Source organism: Heterodontus francisci, chromosome 11 (genome assembly GCF_036365525.1).
Source record: "Heterodontus francisci isolate sHetFra1 chromosome 11, sHetFra1.hap1, whole genome shotgun sequence".
NCBI lineage: Eukaryota > Metazoa > Chordata > Chondrichthyes > Heterodontiformes > Heterodontidae > Heterodontus > Heterodontus francisci.
In genome coordinates, this window is record NC_090381.1 from 77,972,165 (window position 1) to 77,988,868 (window position 16,704).

General features: G+C 43.5%; 1 protein-coding gene across 2 annotated transcripts in view; it reads right to left on the reverse strand.

The window, feature by feature from the left end:
- Positions 1-3,705: 3,705 nt before the first annotated feature.
- LOC137375318 (COP9 signalosome complex subunit 7b-like) overlaps positions 3,706-16,704 on the reverse strand; it is a 65,850-nt gene continuing 52,851 nt past the window's right edge. For both annotated transcript variants that reach the window (XM_068042293.1, XM_068042292.1), the window contains 2 exons: positions 15,802-15,907; positions 3,706-4,085 (listed from right to left, as the gene is read on the reverse strand). In XM_068042293.1, coding sequence (XP_067898394.1) covers positions 3,927-4,085; positions 15,802-15,907 — 265 coding nt within the window. In that variant the 3' untranslated portion in view covers positions 3,706-3,926. The remainder of the gene's footprint in view (positions 4,086-15,801; positions 15,908-16,704) is intronic.

The window sequence follows — 16,704 nt, forward strand, 5'->3', positions numbered from 1 at the left end:
GCGTTTGGTCTCCCCAAAGTAGAGGAGACCATATTGTGAGCAGCGAATAGAGTAAACTAAATTGGAAGAAGTACAAGTAAATTGCTGCTTCACCTGGAAGGAGTGTTTGGGGGCTTGGATAGTGAGGAGACAGGAGGTGAAAGGGCAGGTATTACACCTCCTGTGATTGCATGGGAAGGTGCCGTGGGAAGGGGATGAGGTGTTGGGGGTAATGGAGGAGTGGACCAGGGTGTTTTGGAGGGAATGATCCCTTCGGAATGCTGACAGGGGAGGGGAGGGGAAAATGGTTTGGTAGTGGCATCACACCGAACGTGACGGAAATGATGGAGGATGATCCTTGGGATGTGGAGGCTGGTGGGGTGGAAAGTGAGGACAAGGGGAACCCTGTCACGGTTCTGGGAAGGAGGGGAAGGGGTGAGGGTAGAGGTGCGGGAAATGGGCCGGACACGGTTGAGGGCCCTGTCAACCATGGTGGGGGGAATCCTCAGTTGAGAAAAAAGCAAGACATATCAGAAGAGCTGTCGTGGAAGGTTGCATCATCAAAGCAAATATGTTGGAGACGGAGAAACTGGGAGAATGGAATGGAATCCTTCCAGGAGGCAGGGTGTGAAGCAGTGTAGTTGAGGTAGCTATGGAAGGCTTATAAATGAATATTATTAGACAGCTTATCCCCAGAGATGGAGACAGAGAAGTCAAGGAAGGAAAGGGAAGTGTCGGAGATGGTCCATATAAAGGTGAGAAGGGTGGAAATTGGAAACAAAGTTGATTAAGTTTTCCTGCTTGGGGCGGGAGCAGGAAATGGCACCGATACAGTCATCAATGTACCGGAAAAAGAGTTGGGAGAGGGGGCCTGAGTAGGACTGGAACAAGGAATGTTTGACATACCCCACAAAAAGACAGACATAACTAGGACCCATGTGGGTACCCATAGCAACACCTTTTACTTGAAGGAAGCGAGTGGAGTTGAAGGAGAAGTTGTTCAATGTGAGAACAAGTTCAACTAGGCGGAGGAGGGTGGTGGTGGATGGGGACTGGTTGGGCTTCTGTTCAAGGAAAAAGTGGAGAGCCCTCAAACTGTCCTGGTGGGGGATGGAGGTGTAGAGAGATTGGACATCCTTAGTGAAGAGAAGGCGGTTGAGGCCAGGAAACTGGAAATTGTCAAAATGACGTAGGATGTCAGAAGAGTCACGGATGTAGGTGAGGAAGACCTGTGCGAGGAACTCCATGACTCCATCCCCTGACACCCCCAGGAGATGGTGCTCCGCATCATGAGGCCAGAGGCAATGCAGCACACGGCACCTGGAGCAGCAGACTTCCCAGGATGATTGTAAGTGACAGCCTTATGTCCCTTTCCAACTCCGTCGTCATCCTTGGATGTGGTATCAAGTGGAAGCTGAAGATGGCATCACCATGGAACTTTTGCTTTCCACCTTAATTCCCTTCTCTCACCAACTATCCTCATCTTTTTGCTTGTATACTTTCAGATACAGAAGAACAGCTACCTGTACAGCTTCAGCAGGAGGAGCTATCTCATAAAAGTGATGAGGATGCACTTACTTGATCTTACACGAGTAGCCACCACTTCAGATACTGGCACTGCAACAAAGGATTCGCATTTGATGAGTCACCAGTCTTGAGTGGGCTGCAGCTAGGCCAGGGAGAAAGGTAACTCGTGCCTGCTCCCCGGAGGGTGAGGTCACAGACAGGTTCTGCTGCAGGGGACTCAGATGAGAACCTCTGTGGGACGGCATATAGGATGCTGATGTACACTTAGATGCTTGGCGCATTGGCAGGCCTGCCAGCCTCCTATCACTGTCATGAAGCATGGAGGAGTCCAGCTCCAACTTGGCAGATACCATTAGGCAGAGTCTGGAGCCCATCCTTTCCAGTGGTGCCAGACCAACCTATGCTGGTGTGTCTGCTGCCCACGATCTCAGTAGCCACTACAATAGAGGCAGAATCCAACCAACGTTTCAATGCTGCAGTGGAAGCTCAGATGGAGATCATGAGATTCACTGTTACTGCCATGAAAGTTCTGACTGCTGCCACTGTGGATGTGGATGTCAGTACTCAAAGGGGCATGCGGGTTTTCGAAGCTGTCCAGCAATCTATGCTCGAGCAGATTGGTAAGATTGCTGAAGCACTACCCCAGGGGAGTGGCAGATGGCTCCATGGTGCATGAACCTGCTGTCCCCACAGGACGACAGCATTCATGCTCCCACCACTGCCAGTGCCCTTCATGCAGCCAGTCCAGACTGATGCCACCTATACTGAGGTGACGCAGTATGAAGCTGGGCCCTCAAGGCCCAGAGCTCTTAGATGGTGGCTTGCAAAGCCATCTGCAGTCTCCCCCACTGAAAGTCAGCAGCCTTCCACCAGCCATGCTGCAGCAACAGATGTCATCCTGCACAAGGGTGATTAGTTCATTACTGTTTGTATAATTGTGTGTTGTTGGATAAAAATGTTTTATGATGTTTCTTGTTAGCGGCTATTATTACTCAACGTTAGGCAGGAGGACATTGTGATGGGGAGAGTGAAATGGATGTGAGGGTGACGATTGGCGATTCCATGTTGGGATGGGAAGTTGAAGTGGAAGCAGAATCCCACAATTCACTATGACATTCTGCCCAGTTACACAGGATCCAGGATAGCTCCTCCCTACATTCGTCTCCTCCTCTTCCTGCCTTCCTCGTAAAACTTGGCTTCACAGAGCTCCCACTAACATTGCGTAAGTAAAAGTTACCGAAAAATCACCTCACCTGCAACTTGTGGAGCGGCCCTTTAATTTGCAGCAGTGCAGGTCTCATTTTGCAGTTGCACAGCTAATCTTTGGTACGAGTAATGTACAAATTCATGGGCTAGATTTCTATGAACAAAGTTTTGAATCTAGTGTTGTATCAGCTGGTTTGACTGTGTGACATCAGGATAGTGTCGGATCAAGCTGTTCCAGTGCACACGGGACACAACCCCATCCAGTCTTCTTCTGCCCTTGCACCACGTGGGCCACATAGGAAACAGCTGCTGTCGCAGGCCACAGCCAGGAAGCTGTACAAACCCTCTGTAGCACCGCTACAAGCGGGGCTATGTAAATAAATTTCTAGTTCATTGTCTTAAACTTCGCACTAGATTTATAAATGAGCTTTTGCTTTTCATTGGATAAAGGTAATTAAGTTTGAGTTATAACAAATAGATTACCCATTCATAAAATTATGCAACTACTGCATATTTGTATTCTTAAATGCAACTTGCATCCAAAAATTTCTCCCTTTTTGTTGTGATCCACTGTGCTTTGAAAGGGAATTCTCCTAAAGTTTTGCAATTTTAGTTCTAAAGCTAAAGACACCATTAATCACACTAAAGAACCCCAGAACTGTTTGTTCAAGAACACATTGTAAAGAGATGAAATCACATTTCAAATCTGTTGGCTCTTTTTAAGTGCCTCAATTTGAGGCTGTCGTACACAAAATTTATGGAGAAAAGTATTTGAATGAGCGAAGTATCTCAATAAAATGTCATTGGTTTTCTGTTTAAATTTCTTTAAAAGCAATCTCTACGGAAATCCCTAAAGTCACTTCATTGCAAAATAACTTCTGTGGTACAACGTGTACCTACAGGCATATAATTTTGGCTTTTCAGTCGCTGCAGGGAACAGTGGAGAAATGTGAACATAAAGCATTTTTGCACGTGTATCACTTCAGAAGTCAGTTTGTAACTAGTACCTTTTAATAGGAAAGGATGATTCAGTAGTCAATTTTCTATTATAAAACCTGTGTATTACAAAAAAAAAAAATCAAACGCACAGGAAAAGTTGTTTAAATCTTTTTCAATGTGTCATTTAGGAGAACTGTTGCACAGTTCATTATATTTTCATTTCTTCTCAGCTTCAGTCTCCCTTTAAGCACGAATAATCCCGCCCACAGACTCTTCTAATGACGGCTAGACGATAAACTTTTCGATTTTGACAACTTTTTTGTAGATGGACGTTGTTCAACAAGCTGTGGAGTGTCACGATCCATGGGATGCTGATCAGGATCTTGTGTTGAGGTAGAGGCTGTTGCCTTCAATGTCTTCTTTATATTTGCCACCTTAAAAATAAAAATCACATTCAAAATTCATGTTGTTCATGCAAAGCACAGAACCATGATGCACAGGAGAGCACTTGAGGATTAAAATGTTTTTTTTAAACACCTTATCCCTATGTGCCTATTTTCTAATATCATTTATTAAAACAAATAAGCTATGCATGGTCAAGAAAACCCAATATGCCAAATGATAAATATTAATTTCTTTGGTTGGAAATTTACTTTAGACTTTTAATGGAAAAAATCCAACAGTAACTTTTTTAAAAACTAGCAGCCAAGCTGACCACTGCAGTTTACATCTGAAATACCAGGAGACTGAACTGGAGACAAAAGTCTAACAAGAAAATCAGCCGGGACAATGGCTTTCTCTAAGTGACTGAGGTACCTAAAGTGGCTTCAATAGCATGGCAGTCAAGGCAATCCTCACATATTGACTTTGAAAGAGTAAACCCCCTCCAACTATAAAATGACATCCTGGGGCCTGTGGAACTTTGAATTTCATTAGAAGGTTCCAGAAAAACCTGAAGCAACCATGTGGCCATGTGTCCATCTCGGGGGAGTTGTTACACAGACAAAAAGACTAGCAGTAATTGAGTGGGCAGCAGCAGAGAAGACTGCAGGCCACCCTTTCTCTCTCTCTCTCTCTCTCTCTCCCCTCCAGAAAACATCAGCTTTGAACAATATCTGAGACTGTGGACCCTCCAAGTCGACAAACTGCTATAGCCAGCCACCAGGGGAAGAGAGCCAACTACAATTCAGCCTTTAAGGAAACCCTAAGCAAAGCAGGCCAACCAGTGCACTTTGACCAGCGAGGACTTCAAGAATACAGCTTCAGTCAGAGGACGACCAGATCATCCACTTCACAGACTGTATTTAAGTTCCATTTATTCTGGACTTTAATCCAATCACCAAATTTATTTTTCCAGCTGTAATCTACTTTGAACGTGTGTGTGATTTTTGTGTGAATGTGATTTTAAAAAAAATCATTCCTGGGATGTGGGCGTCGCTGGCCAGGCCAGCATTTATTGCCCATCTCTAATTGCCCTTGAGAAGGTGGTGGTGAGCTGCCTTCTTGAACTGCTGCAGTCTATGTGGGGTAGATACACCTACAGTACTGTTGGGAAGGGAGTTCCAGGATTTTGACCCAGTGACAGTGAAGGAACGGCAATATAGTTCCAAGTCAGGATGGTGTGTGGCTTGGTGGTGGTGTTCCCATGCAACTGCTGCCCTTGTCCTTCTAGGTGGTAGAGGTCACAGGCTTGGAAGGTGCTGCCTAAGGAGCCTTGGTGCATTGCTGCAGTGCATCTTGTAGATGGTACACACTGTTGCCACTGAGAGTCGGTGGTGAAGGAACTGAATGTTTGTAGATGGTGTGCCAGTCAAGTAGGCTTCTTTGTCCTAGATGGTGTCGAGCTTCTTGAGTGTTGTTGGAGCTGCACCCATCCAGGCAAGTGGAGATTATTCCATCACACTCCTGACTTGTGCCTTGTAGATGATGGACAGGCTTTGGGGAATCAGGAGGTGAGTTACTCGCCACAGGATTCCTAGCCTCTGACCTGCTCTTGTAGCCACGGTATTTATATGGCTACTCCAGTTGTGTCTAGTTAATGGTAACCCCCAGGATGTTGATAGTGGGGGATTCAGTGATGGTAATGCCATTGAATGTCAAGGGGAGATAATTAGATTCTCTCTTGTTGGAGATGGTCATTGCCTGGCACTTGTGTGGCGCAAATTTTTTAATTTTAATTTTATTTTATTTAGAGATACAGCACAGAAACAGGCCCTTCGGCCCACCGAGTCTGTGCTGACCATCAACCACCCATTTATACTAATCCTATTACCCTCTCACGTCCCCACCTTCCCTCAATTCCCCTACCTATACTAGGGGCAATTTATAATGGCCAATTTACCTATCGACCTGCAAGTCTTTGGCTGTGGGAGGAAACCGGAGCACCCGGCGAAAACCCACGCGGTCACAGGGATAACTTGCAAACTCCGCACAGGCAGTACCCAGAATTGAACCCAAGTCGCTGGAACTGTGAGGCTGCGGTGCTAACCACTGCGCCGCCCTATGTTACTTGCCACTTATCAGACCAAGCCTGAATATTGTCTAGGTCTTGCTGCATTTCTACATGGACTACTTCAGTATCAGAGGAGTCACGAATGGTGCTGAACAATGTGCAATCATAGAAAATAAGAGCAGGAGTAGGCCATTTGGCCCTTCGAGCCTGCACCGTCATTCAATATGATCATAGCTGATCGTTCAAACTCAGTACCTTGTTCCCCCTTTCTCCCCGTATCCCTCGATTCCTTTAGCCCTGAGAGCTATATCGAACTCCTTCTTGAAAACATGCAATGTTTTGGCCTCAACTGCTTTCTGTGGTAGAGAATTCCACAGGTTCACCACTCTCTGGGTGAAGAAATCCCTCCTCATCTCAGTCGTAAATGGCTTACCCCTTATCCTTAGATTGTGACCCCTGGTCCTGGACTCCCTCACCATTGGGAAAATCCTTCCTGCATCTAGTCTGTCCGGTCCTTAGAATTTTGTGGGTTTCTATGAGACCCCCTCGCATTCTTCTAAACTCGTGAATACAAGCCTAATCGACCTAATCTCTCCTCATAAGTCAGTCCTGCCATCCCAGGAATCAGTCTGGTAAACTTTCGCTGTACTCCCTCCATAGCAAGAACATCCTTTCTCAGATAAGGAGACCAAAACTGCACACAATACTCCAGATGTGGTCTCACCAAAGCCTTGTATAATTGTAGCAATACATCCGTGCTCCTGTACTTTAATCCTCTCGCTATGAAGGCCAACATACCATTTGCCTTCTTAACTGCCTGCTGCACCTGCACGCTTACTTTCAGTGAATGGTGCACAAGGACACCCAGGTCTCGCTGCACTTCCCCCTTTCCCAATCTATCGCCGTTCAGATAATAATCTGCCTTTTTGTTTTTGCTACCAAAGTGGATAACCTCACATTTATCCATATTATACTGCATCTGCCACTCACTCAACCTGTCCAAATCACACTGGAACTTCTCTGCACCCTCCTCACAGCTCACACTCCCTCCCAGCTTTGTGTCATCTGCAAACTTGGATATATTACATTTAATTCCCTCATCTATATCATTAATGTATATTGTGAATAGCTGGGGTCCTAGCACTGATCCCTGCGGTACCCCACTAGTCACTGCCTGCCACTCGGAAAAAGATCCGTTTATTCCTACGCTTTGTTTCCTGTCTGCCAACCAGTTCTCTATCCAGGTCATAACCTTACCCCCAATCCCATGTGCTTTAATTTTGCAAGCCCCCCAGTCTCTTATGTGGGACCTTATCAAAAGCCTTCTGAAAGTCTAAATACACCACATCCACTGGTTCTCCCTCATCTATTCTACTAGTTACATCCTCAAAGAATTCCAGTAGATTTGTCAAGCATGATTTCCCGTTCGTAAATCCATGTTAACTTTGTCCGATCATGTCATTGTTTTCCAAGTGCTCCGCTATTACATCTTTTATAATGGACTCTAGCATTTTCCCCACTACTGATGTCAGGCTAACCAGTCTATAATTCCCTGTTTTCTCTCTGCTTCCTTTTTTAAACAGTGGGGTTACATTAGCTACCCTCCAATCAGTTGGAACTGTTCCAGAGTCTACAGAATTTTGAAAAATGACCAGCAATGCTCTATTAGTTCAAGGGCCACTTCCTTAAGCACTCTGCGATGCAGATTATCAGGCCCTGGGGATTTATCGGCCTTCAATCCCATCAATTTCCCTAACACCATTTCCCTACTAATACTGATTTCATACAGTTCCAACATTTCTGGGAGGTAATTTGTGTCCTCCTTTGTGGAGACAGGACCAAATGGTATTTAATTGGTCTGCCATTTCTTTGTTCCCCATTATAAATTCCCCCGTTTCTGACTGTAAGGGACCCACATTTGTCTTCACTAATCTTTTTCTCTTCACATATCTATCAAAGCTTTTACAGTCAGTTTTTATGTTCTCTGCAAGCTTACTCTCATACTTTATTTTCCCCTTCTTAAATCAATCCCTTTGTCCTCCTTTGCTGAATTCTAAACTGCTCCCAATCCTCAGGTTTGCTGCTTGTTCTGGCCATTTTATATTTCTCCTCCTTGGATCTAATACTATCCCTAATTTCTTTTGTAAGCCACGGTTGAGCCATCCTTCCCGTTTTATTTTTGCGCCAGACAGGAATGAACAATTGTTGTAATTCATCCATGCGCTCTTTAAATGCTAGCCATTGCCTATCCACTGTCAACCCTTTAAGTAACATTCCCCAATCTATCATAGCCAACTCGCGCCTCATACCTTCATAGTTTCCTTTATTTAGATTCAGGACCCTAGTCTCGGAATCAACTCTCTCACTCTCCATCGTAGATGAAGAATTCTATCATGTTATGGTCGCTCTTCCCCAAGAGACCCCGCACAACAAGATTGTTAACTAATCCTTTCTCATTTCACAATACCCAGTCTTGGATGGCCTGTTCTCTAGTTGGTTCCTCAATGTATTGGTCCAAAAAAACCATCACGTACCCACTCCAAGAATTCCTCCTCTACAGTATTATTGCTAATTTGGTTTGCCCAATCTATATATAGATGAAAGTTACCCATAATTACAGTTGCACCCTTATTGCATGTGTCTCTAATTTCTTGTTTAATGCCATCATCTACATCACACTGCTGTTTGGAGGCCTATATACAACCCCCAACGTTTTCTGCCCCTTGGTGTTTCTTAGCTTCACCCATACAGATTCCACATCAGGATTTTCTGAACTAATATCCTTCCTCACTATTGTATTGATTTCCTCTTTTACTAACAACGCTACTCCACCTACTTTCCTTTTTTTGTGCGTCCTTCCTAAATATTGAATACCCCTGGATGTTCAGTTCTCATCCTTGGTCACCCTGCAGCCATGTCTCCGTAATTTTAACTATATTGTATCCATTTACATCTATTTGCACATTTAATGCGTCTACCTTATTGCAAATACTCCGCGCACTGAGACACAATGCCTTTAGGCTTGTTTTTTTAACATTCTTAGTCATCTTAGCATCAGCGAACATCCCCACTTCTGACCTTATGATTAAAGAAGGTGATTGATGAAACAGCTGAAGATGGTTGGGCTAGGACACTACCCTGAGGAAAACCTGCCGTGTGTCCTGATTGATCTCCAACAACCACAGCCATCTTCCTTTGTGCTAGGTACGACTCCAACTAGAGGAGAGTTTTCCCCCCGATTCCCATTGGCTCCAATTTTCCTAGGGCTCCTTGATGCCATACCTTGGTCAAATGCTGCCTTGATGTCAAGGGTAGTCATTCTCACCTCACCTCTTGAGTTCAGTTCTTTTGTCCATGTTTGAACCAAGGCTGTAATGAGGTCTGGAGCTGACTGGCCCTGGTGGAACCCAAACTGAGCGTCACTGAGCAGGTTATTACTAAGCAAGTGCCGCTTGATGGCACTGTCAAAGACATCTTTCATCACTTTACTGATGATGCAGAGTAGACTGATGGGGCTGTAATTGGCCGGGTTGGACTTGTCCTGGTTTTTTTTTTTTTTTTTTTACATACAGTACATACCTGGGCAATTTTCCACACTGCCAGGTAGATGCCAGTGTTGTAGCTGTACTGGAACAGCTTGGCTAGGGGCGCAGCAAGTTCTGGAGCACAGGTCTTCAGTACTATTACTTGAAACGTGTGCATGAATGTGTAGCGTATTTTCATAATTTTAAATTGGGGTAGAGTGGAAAGTATAATAAATTTACCTCTTTCTTGTTTAAACTCAAGATAACCTGTCCAATTGGTTCTTTCACAATCACAGTAAAGGAAAAAAGGTAAAAAACACAGAGGTGGTAAGCACAGCCACAGTTTAAAAGGAATAAACCCTGTTGAGGTTAAGTAAGAGGAAGGGCAAGAGGGGACGACTGTGACTCCCTCCTCACTTGGCCAGAACAATTGTCAGCTACATAATTTAATTTATATATCTTTTCTATTTAAACCCAGACTGTTACGTACTTGCCCTACCTTTCAGTTGTCATGCTCATGTCCCTAACTTTCCCCCCCTGCTGTCCTATGTTCCACATTAAGCTTATAATGGCTAACAGTAATTAACTATGAAGATATTACCATGAAGTGACAACATTATAAAGAAAAGGTAATGTGCAAGTTTTCTCCCAGTTCTATTTTACACCAGTCACTTGTAAAAGACTATGAATATTTGGGACCTTTGTCGGATACAATCAGACCTGTAAACTTTGAGTTCCACACAACCTGTACATCAGATTATCTTTTGCCCAAGCAGCAAATGTTGTTCTTTAGTGCAACATGGTTACTGACATCAAAGTCCAGAAAGAATGAAAAAGACTTGCATTTACATAACACCTTTCACAACCTCAGGGCCATCCCAAAGCTATGCAATGCTTAGGTCCCATGTTGGTGACTGGATTACTTATTGAAACGTCCTGAATATGTGAAGAAGCATTATACAAGTTTATACAACATCATGGATCTTGGTGTTCCTAGATGGCCGAGTAGGAAAAAAAATACTGAAGGGGAAAAAAGGAAAAACATTTCTGAAAGGGAAAAATATACATAGCACTACCTAGCACCTCCTACCACCCAGCCACAGGAGGCAATCATGGCCTTCTCTGAGCAAGTCAATCCTTTCCTTCTCAGCAATGGGGCTGGCTAGGTCAGCAATCCCAAGGTGAGAATTTACTAAGAAAGAAAAGTTATTGAAACATTTTACCTGAAATTCAGAAACCTGTTGCAAAAAAATTCATGGGAGGGAGGAAAGAAACTTGTATAATGCTTCATCATATACTCAGGACGTTTCAATATGCCACACACAGTGAATTTCAAAAGTAATCCAGTCACTTATAAATAGAAAGACAGTCATATATAGCACCTTTCATGGCCTCAGGACATTCCAAAGTGCTATATGGCTAATGAGGTACTTTTGAAGTGCAGCCACTGTTGTAATGTAATGCATGCCAAGATCCCAACACAGCAAAATTAATGAATGACCAGTTAATCTGTTATAAGAACATGCAAAGTTCAAATCTGGAAACATAAATCATAAACTTTTAAGTTAATGAAACATTACCAAAAATATTAAAACTGCTGTTTTGTCATGGTATTACTTTTACGCAATACCATAAGCAAGAAGTAACATTTGATACAAAAACAAGAAATGCTGGATTCACTCAGCAGGTCTGGCAGCATCTGTGGAAAGAGAAGCAGAGTTAACGTTTCGGGTCAGTGACCCTTCTCCGGAACTGACAAATATTAGAAAAGTCACAGATTATAAACAAGTGAGGTGGGGGTTGGGCAAGAGATAACAAAGGAGAAGGTGCAGATTGGACCAGGCCACATAGCTGACCAAAAGGTCACGGAGCAAAGGCAAACAATATGTTAATGGTGTGTTGAAAGACAAAGCATTAGTACAGATTAGGTGTGAATATACTGAATATTGAACAGCAGCAAGTGCAAACCTGAAGAAAAACAACCTGATTGATTCCCTTGTCTTTCATCGTTTAATTCAGATGTGCTTGCATGCGTAACTTAGTAGGATAAAAATCTGTGTTTCCCAAATGGAATCATAGTTAAAATTATGACTGTCACCATCAATACCATATTTCAAAAAATAAGTTAGGTGACAACTTTAAAAAAAAAGTCTTATAGGCAAGGGAATCATAGAAAGTTTAAGGCACAGAAAGAGGCCAGAAGTACAGAAGGAAAATATTCAACAGCAGTGCTAAAACATAGGAGTTAGCTGACAGAAGGTACTAAAGACAATTCGAGAGGGAGCTGAATTAATATCAGAGGATAAAAATCAAGTTAATTCAGCAATTGTGTAACCATAACTCGTAAACTGATAGTATACCCACAGAAATAGTCTCTGGATAAACTTTCAGCTCACATACCATAATGATGAGACCAAGACTGAACAGGCTGGGGCTTTTTTCTCTAGAAAAGAGAAGATTTAGGGGTTAACCTGATAGAGGTCTTCAAGATTATGACTAGGTTGATAGGGTAGACCACGGGCGATACCAGAAGCAGGGGCCATAAATGACAAACGGACAGAGAAACAGACAGACAGAAATAAATTCAATAGAGAATTCAGGGAAACTTCTTTACCCAGAGAGTGGTTAGAATCTATAATTCACTAACACAGGGAATACTTGTGGCAAATAATATAGATGCATTCAAGGGGAAACTAGATAAGCACAAGGGCGAAAGGAATAGAAGGATATGTTGATTGGGTTAGATGAAATGAGATGACAGGAGGTCATGTGAAGCATAAATAGCAGCATGGACCTGTTGGGCCGAATGGCCTGTTTTTGTGCTGTAAATAGTAATGCAGAAAAACAACTACTGTAATAAAATTACTCAAATTGCAGAAAGCTTAATATTACACTTGTAAGAAAAACATTTGTAAAGCACTTTACTTTAGTTTGCCCTTTTGTTTTAATGTAACCTAAGTGGTATACAGTCGGGAGGGAGTTGACCTGGGAATCCTCAACATCGACTCCCGACCCCATGAAGTCTCATGGCATCAGGTCAAACATGGGCAAGGAAACCTCCTATTGATTACCAGCTACCGCAACCCCCCCTCAACTGATGAATCAGTACTCCATGTTGAACAGCACTGGGAGGAAGCACAGAAGGTGGCAAGGGCGCAGAATGTACTCTGGGTGGGAGACATCAACTTCCATCACCAAGAGTGGCTCGGTAGCACCACTACTGACCGAGCCCTAAAGGACATAGCTGCTAGGCTGGGTCTGCGACAGGTGGTGAGGGAACCAACAGTAGGGAAGAATATACTTGACCTCGTCCTCAACAATCTGCCTGCTGCAGATGCATTTGTCCATGACAGCATTGGCAGGAGTGACCACCGCACAGTCCCTGTGGAGACAAAGTCCTGTCTTCACATTGAGGATACCCTTCATTGTGTTGTGTAGCACTACCACCGTGCTAAATGGGATAGATTTTGAACAGATCTAGCAATGCAAAACTGGGTATCCATGAGGCACTGTGGGCCATCAGCAGTACTCAACCACAATCTGTAAACTCATGGCCTGGCATATCCCCCACTCTATCATTACCATCAAGCTGGGAGATCAACCCTGGTTCAATGAAAAGTGCAGAAGGGCGTACAAGGAGCAGCACCAGGCATACATCAAAATGAGGCATCAACCTTATGATGCTATAACCCAGGACTACATGTATGTCAAACAGCGTAAGCAGCATGCGATAGACAGAGCTAAGCGATCCCATAACCAACGGATCAGATCTAAGCTCTGCAGTCCTGTCACATCCAGTCGTGAATGGTGGTGGACAATTAAACAACTGGAGGAGGTGGCTGCACAAATATCCCCATTCTCAATTATGGGGGAGCCCAGCACATCAGTGCAAAAGATAAGGCTGAAGCATTTGCATCCATCTTCAGTCCGAAGTGTCGAGTGGATGATCCATCTCAGCCTCCTCCTGAAGTCCCCTGCATCACAGATGACCGTCTTCAACCAATTCGATTCACTCCGCATGATATCAAGAAACGACTGAAGGCACTGGATACTGCAAAGGCTATGAGCCCGGACAGCATTCCAACAATAGTATTGAAGACCCGTGCTCTAGAACTTGCCGCATCTCAAGCCAAGCTGTTCCAGTACAGTTACAACACTGGCTTTTACCTTGCAATGTGGAAAATTACCCAGGTATGTCCTGTACACAAAAAGCAGGACATGTCCAAGCCAATTACCGCCCCATCAGTCTACTCTCAATTATCAGTAAAGTGATGGAAGGTGTCGTCAACTGTGCTATCAAGCAGCCTTTGCTTAGCAATAACCTGCTCAGTGACACTCAATTTGAGTTCCGCCAGGGCCACTCAGTTCCAGACCTCATTACAGCCTTGGTTCAAACAAGGACAATATAGCTGAACTCAAGAGGTGAGGGGAGAGTGACTACCCTTGACATCAAGACAGCATTTGACCGAGTACAGCATCAACGAGCCCTAGCAAAATTGGAATCAATGGGAATCAGGGGGTAAACCGTCTCCTGGTTGGAGTCATACCTCGGGAAAAGGAGGATGATCGTGGTTGTTGGAGGTCAATCGTCTCAGCTCAGGACATGACTGCAGGAGTTCCTCAAGGCACTGTCCTAGGCACAAGAATCTTCAGCTGCTTCATCAATGACCTTCCTTCAATTATAAGGTCAGAAGTGGGGATGTTTGCTGATGATTGCACAATGCTCAAAACCATTCGCAACTCCAGATACTGAAGCAGTCCGTGTAGAAATGCAGCAAGACCTGGACAATATCCAGGCTTGGGCTGATAAGTGGAAAATAACATTCGTGCCACACAAGTGCCAGGCAATGACCATCTCCAACAAGAGAGAATCCATCCATCTCCCCTTGACATTCAATGGCATTACGAATGCTGAATACCCCACTATCAACAACCTGGGGGGGTTACCATTGACCAGAAACTGAACTGGAGTAGCCATATAAATACCGCGGCTACAAGAGCAGGTCAGAGGCTAGGAATCCTGCGGCGAGTAACTCACCTCCTGACTCCCCAAAGCCTGTCCACTATCTACAAGGCACAAATCAGGAGTGTAATGGAATACTCTCCACTTGCCTGGATGCGTGCAGCTCCAACAACATCCAGGACAAAGCAGCCCACTTGATGGCACCCCATCTACAAAAAACATTCACTCTGTCCCCCACCAACGCACAGTGGCAGCAGTGTGTACCATCTAAAAGATGCACTGCAGGAATGCACCAAGGCTCCTTAGACAACACCTTTGAAACCCGCAACCTCTACCACCTAGAAGGACAAAGGCAGCAGATGCATGGGAACACCACTACCTGCAACTTCCCCTCCAAGCCACACACCATCCTGACTTGGAACTATATCGCCGTTCCTTCACTTGTCGCTGGGTCAAAATCCTGGAACTCCCTTCCTAACAGCATTGTGGGTGTACCTACTCCCCAAGGACTGCAGCGGTTCAATAAGGCAGCTAACCACCACCTTCTCAAGGGCAATTAGGGATGGGCAATAAATGCTGGCCTAGTCAGCGATGCTCAATCCCAGGAACGAATAAAAAAAAACACACAACCTTTTTCTTATACATGTCCCACAATTTTGTGGCTGGGCATTGATTGAATAAAACTATTTTCAGCTAAACTGAAGCCCAAAGTCTGATGGCTAACCTGGTTACATAAGTGCATTTGGTTGCCAAAATGCAACTAAACCCACTAGCAGCCAACACAGCCCAACAATGCTAGGACAAGTGCACTTGCCTATAGCAGAGTAAGTTTTAACTGCATATATTATCCACTGTTAAGTTCAGGATACACTTTCCTGGATTGAGTAGTTATTTGCACACCTATTTAAACAAAATTATTTTACCCAAAACAAAAGCATTCTTGCAAAGTTAGGTGGGGCAACTAAAATTATTAAAGGTGAGTATGCAGTAGAAAACCAAATAAAAGAGAGGAACAAAAGGAATCTACAGAAATCGTTTACAAACTACTTGATTTTCAGAAGGCATTTGCACAGTTGAGGGTTTTTTCTTCTAAGGTTTCAGCTTATGGAACCTACAAGAAACTCCCAACAACAGATTAAACCATACATGTTATATGGAAGAAGGAGAATTGATGGATCAATAGTCTTTGCTTGTTTATCTTCATAACTCACCTCTGTTTCTACCTGCTGTTGAGTTTTTGTGTGGCCTTCCTTATATTGATTTACACGGAGGACTTGCTGCTCAATCCCCAACAGAACTGCTTGACAACAAGCGCACCTGTTAAGAAACAGGACAATTGTTGGCAGTATGACCTTTTCATAAGAGTTGGCAAACAAGTACATTTAAAAAAAAAGACACTCAAGATAACTGATGAATAAATTTACCATAAACTTATGCTAATCTAGAACATACAATGCAATTACAGTACAAGCTGTATTTCAGAAAAGTCACAATTAACATAATAATCCTCTCACTAACATTTGCAGATAATTACCTTTCCATTACAGTTTGCCATTGATCTTTAACACAGCTGTGTTTTAAGCAACTACTGCAAGTACACCAAAAATATTTCAAAAAGGCCCATTTGTTTATATTTTTGTAAAATTCCCTTTCGGACATTAAATATTTATGTCCAGTATCTGCCAGCTGAAATTAAGAGTACATAGGTTAGCTCCTTCCTGTTTAGAGTGCAATGGCATTTGCAAATGATACAAGATAACAAAAGTGCTGAATATGTGCTTCATGTTTCTATTTTAGAAGAGTTGAGTTCTAACTAGAAAAAAAAATACCAATATATTGCCCTCTCAGTTCACATTACCTTTCCATGAAAATGTGAAAGAACTGGGCACTGGGAGGGGATATATCTACACAAGATGATTTGATTTTAGGGTAGCAAAAAGGACACCAAGTGTACCTGATATTACATTTTGATACATTTTTGATATGCTAAAACTTCCGGTACTCATCTTGATATCGATATAGATGCAAAGTGATCATCATGAATGCAGTTAAGTTTTCCATTAATTTATTTCATTAAGATACTAACTGAGTCAAAGGATTTTTGTGGATTGTTC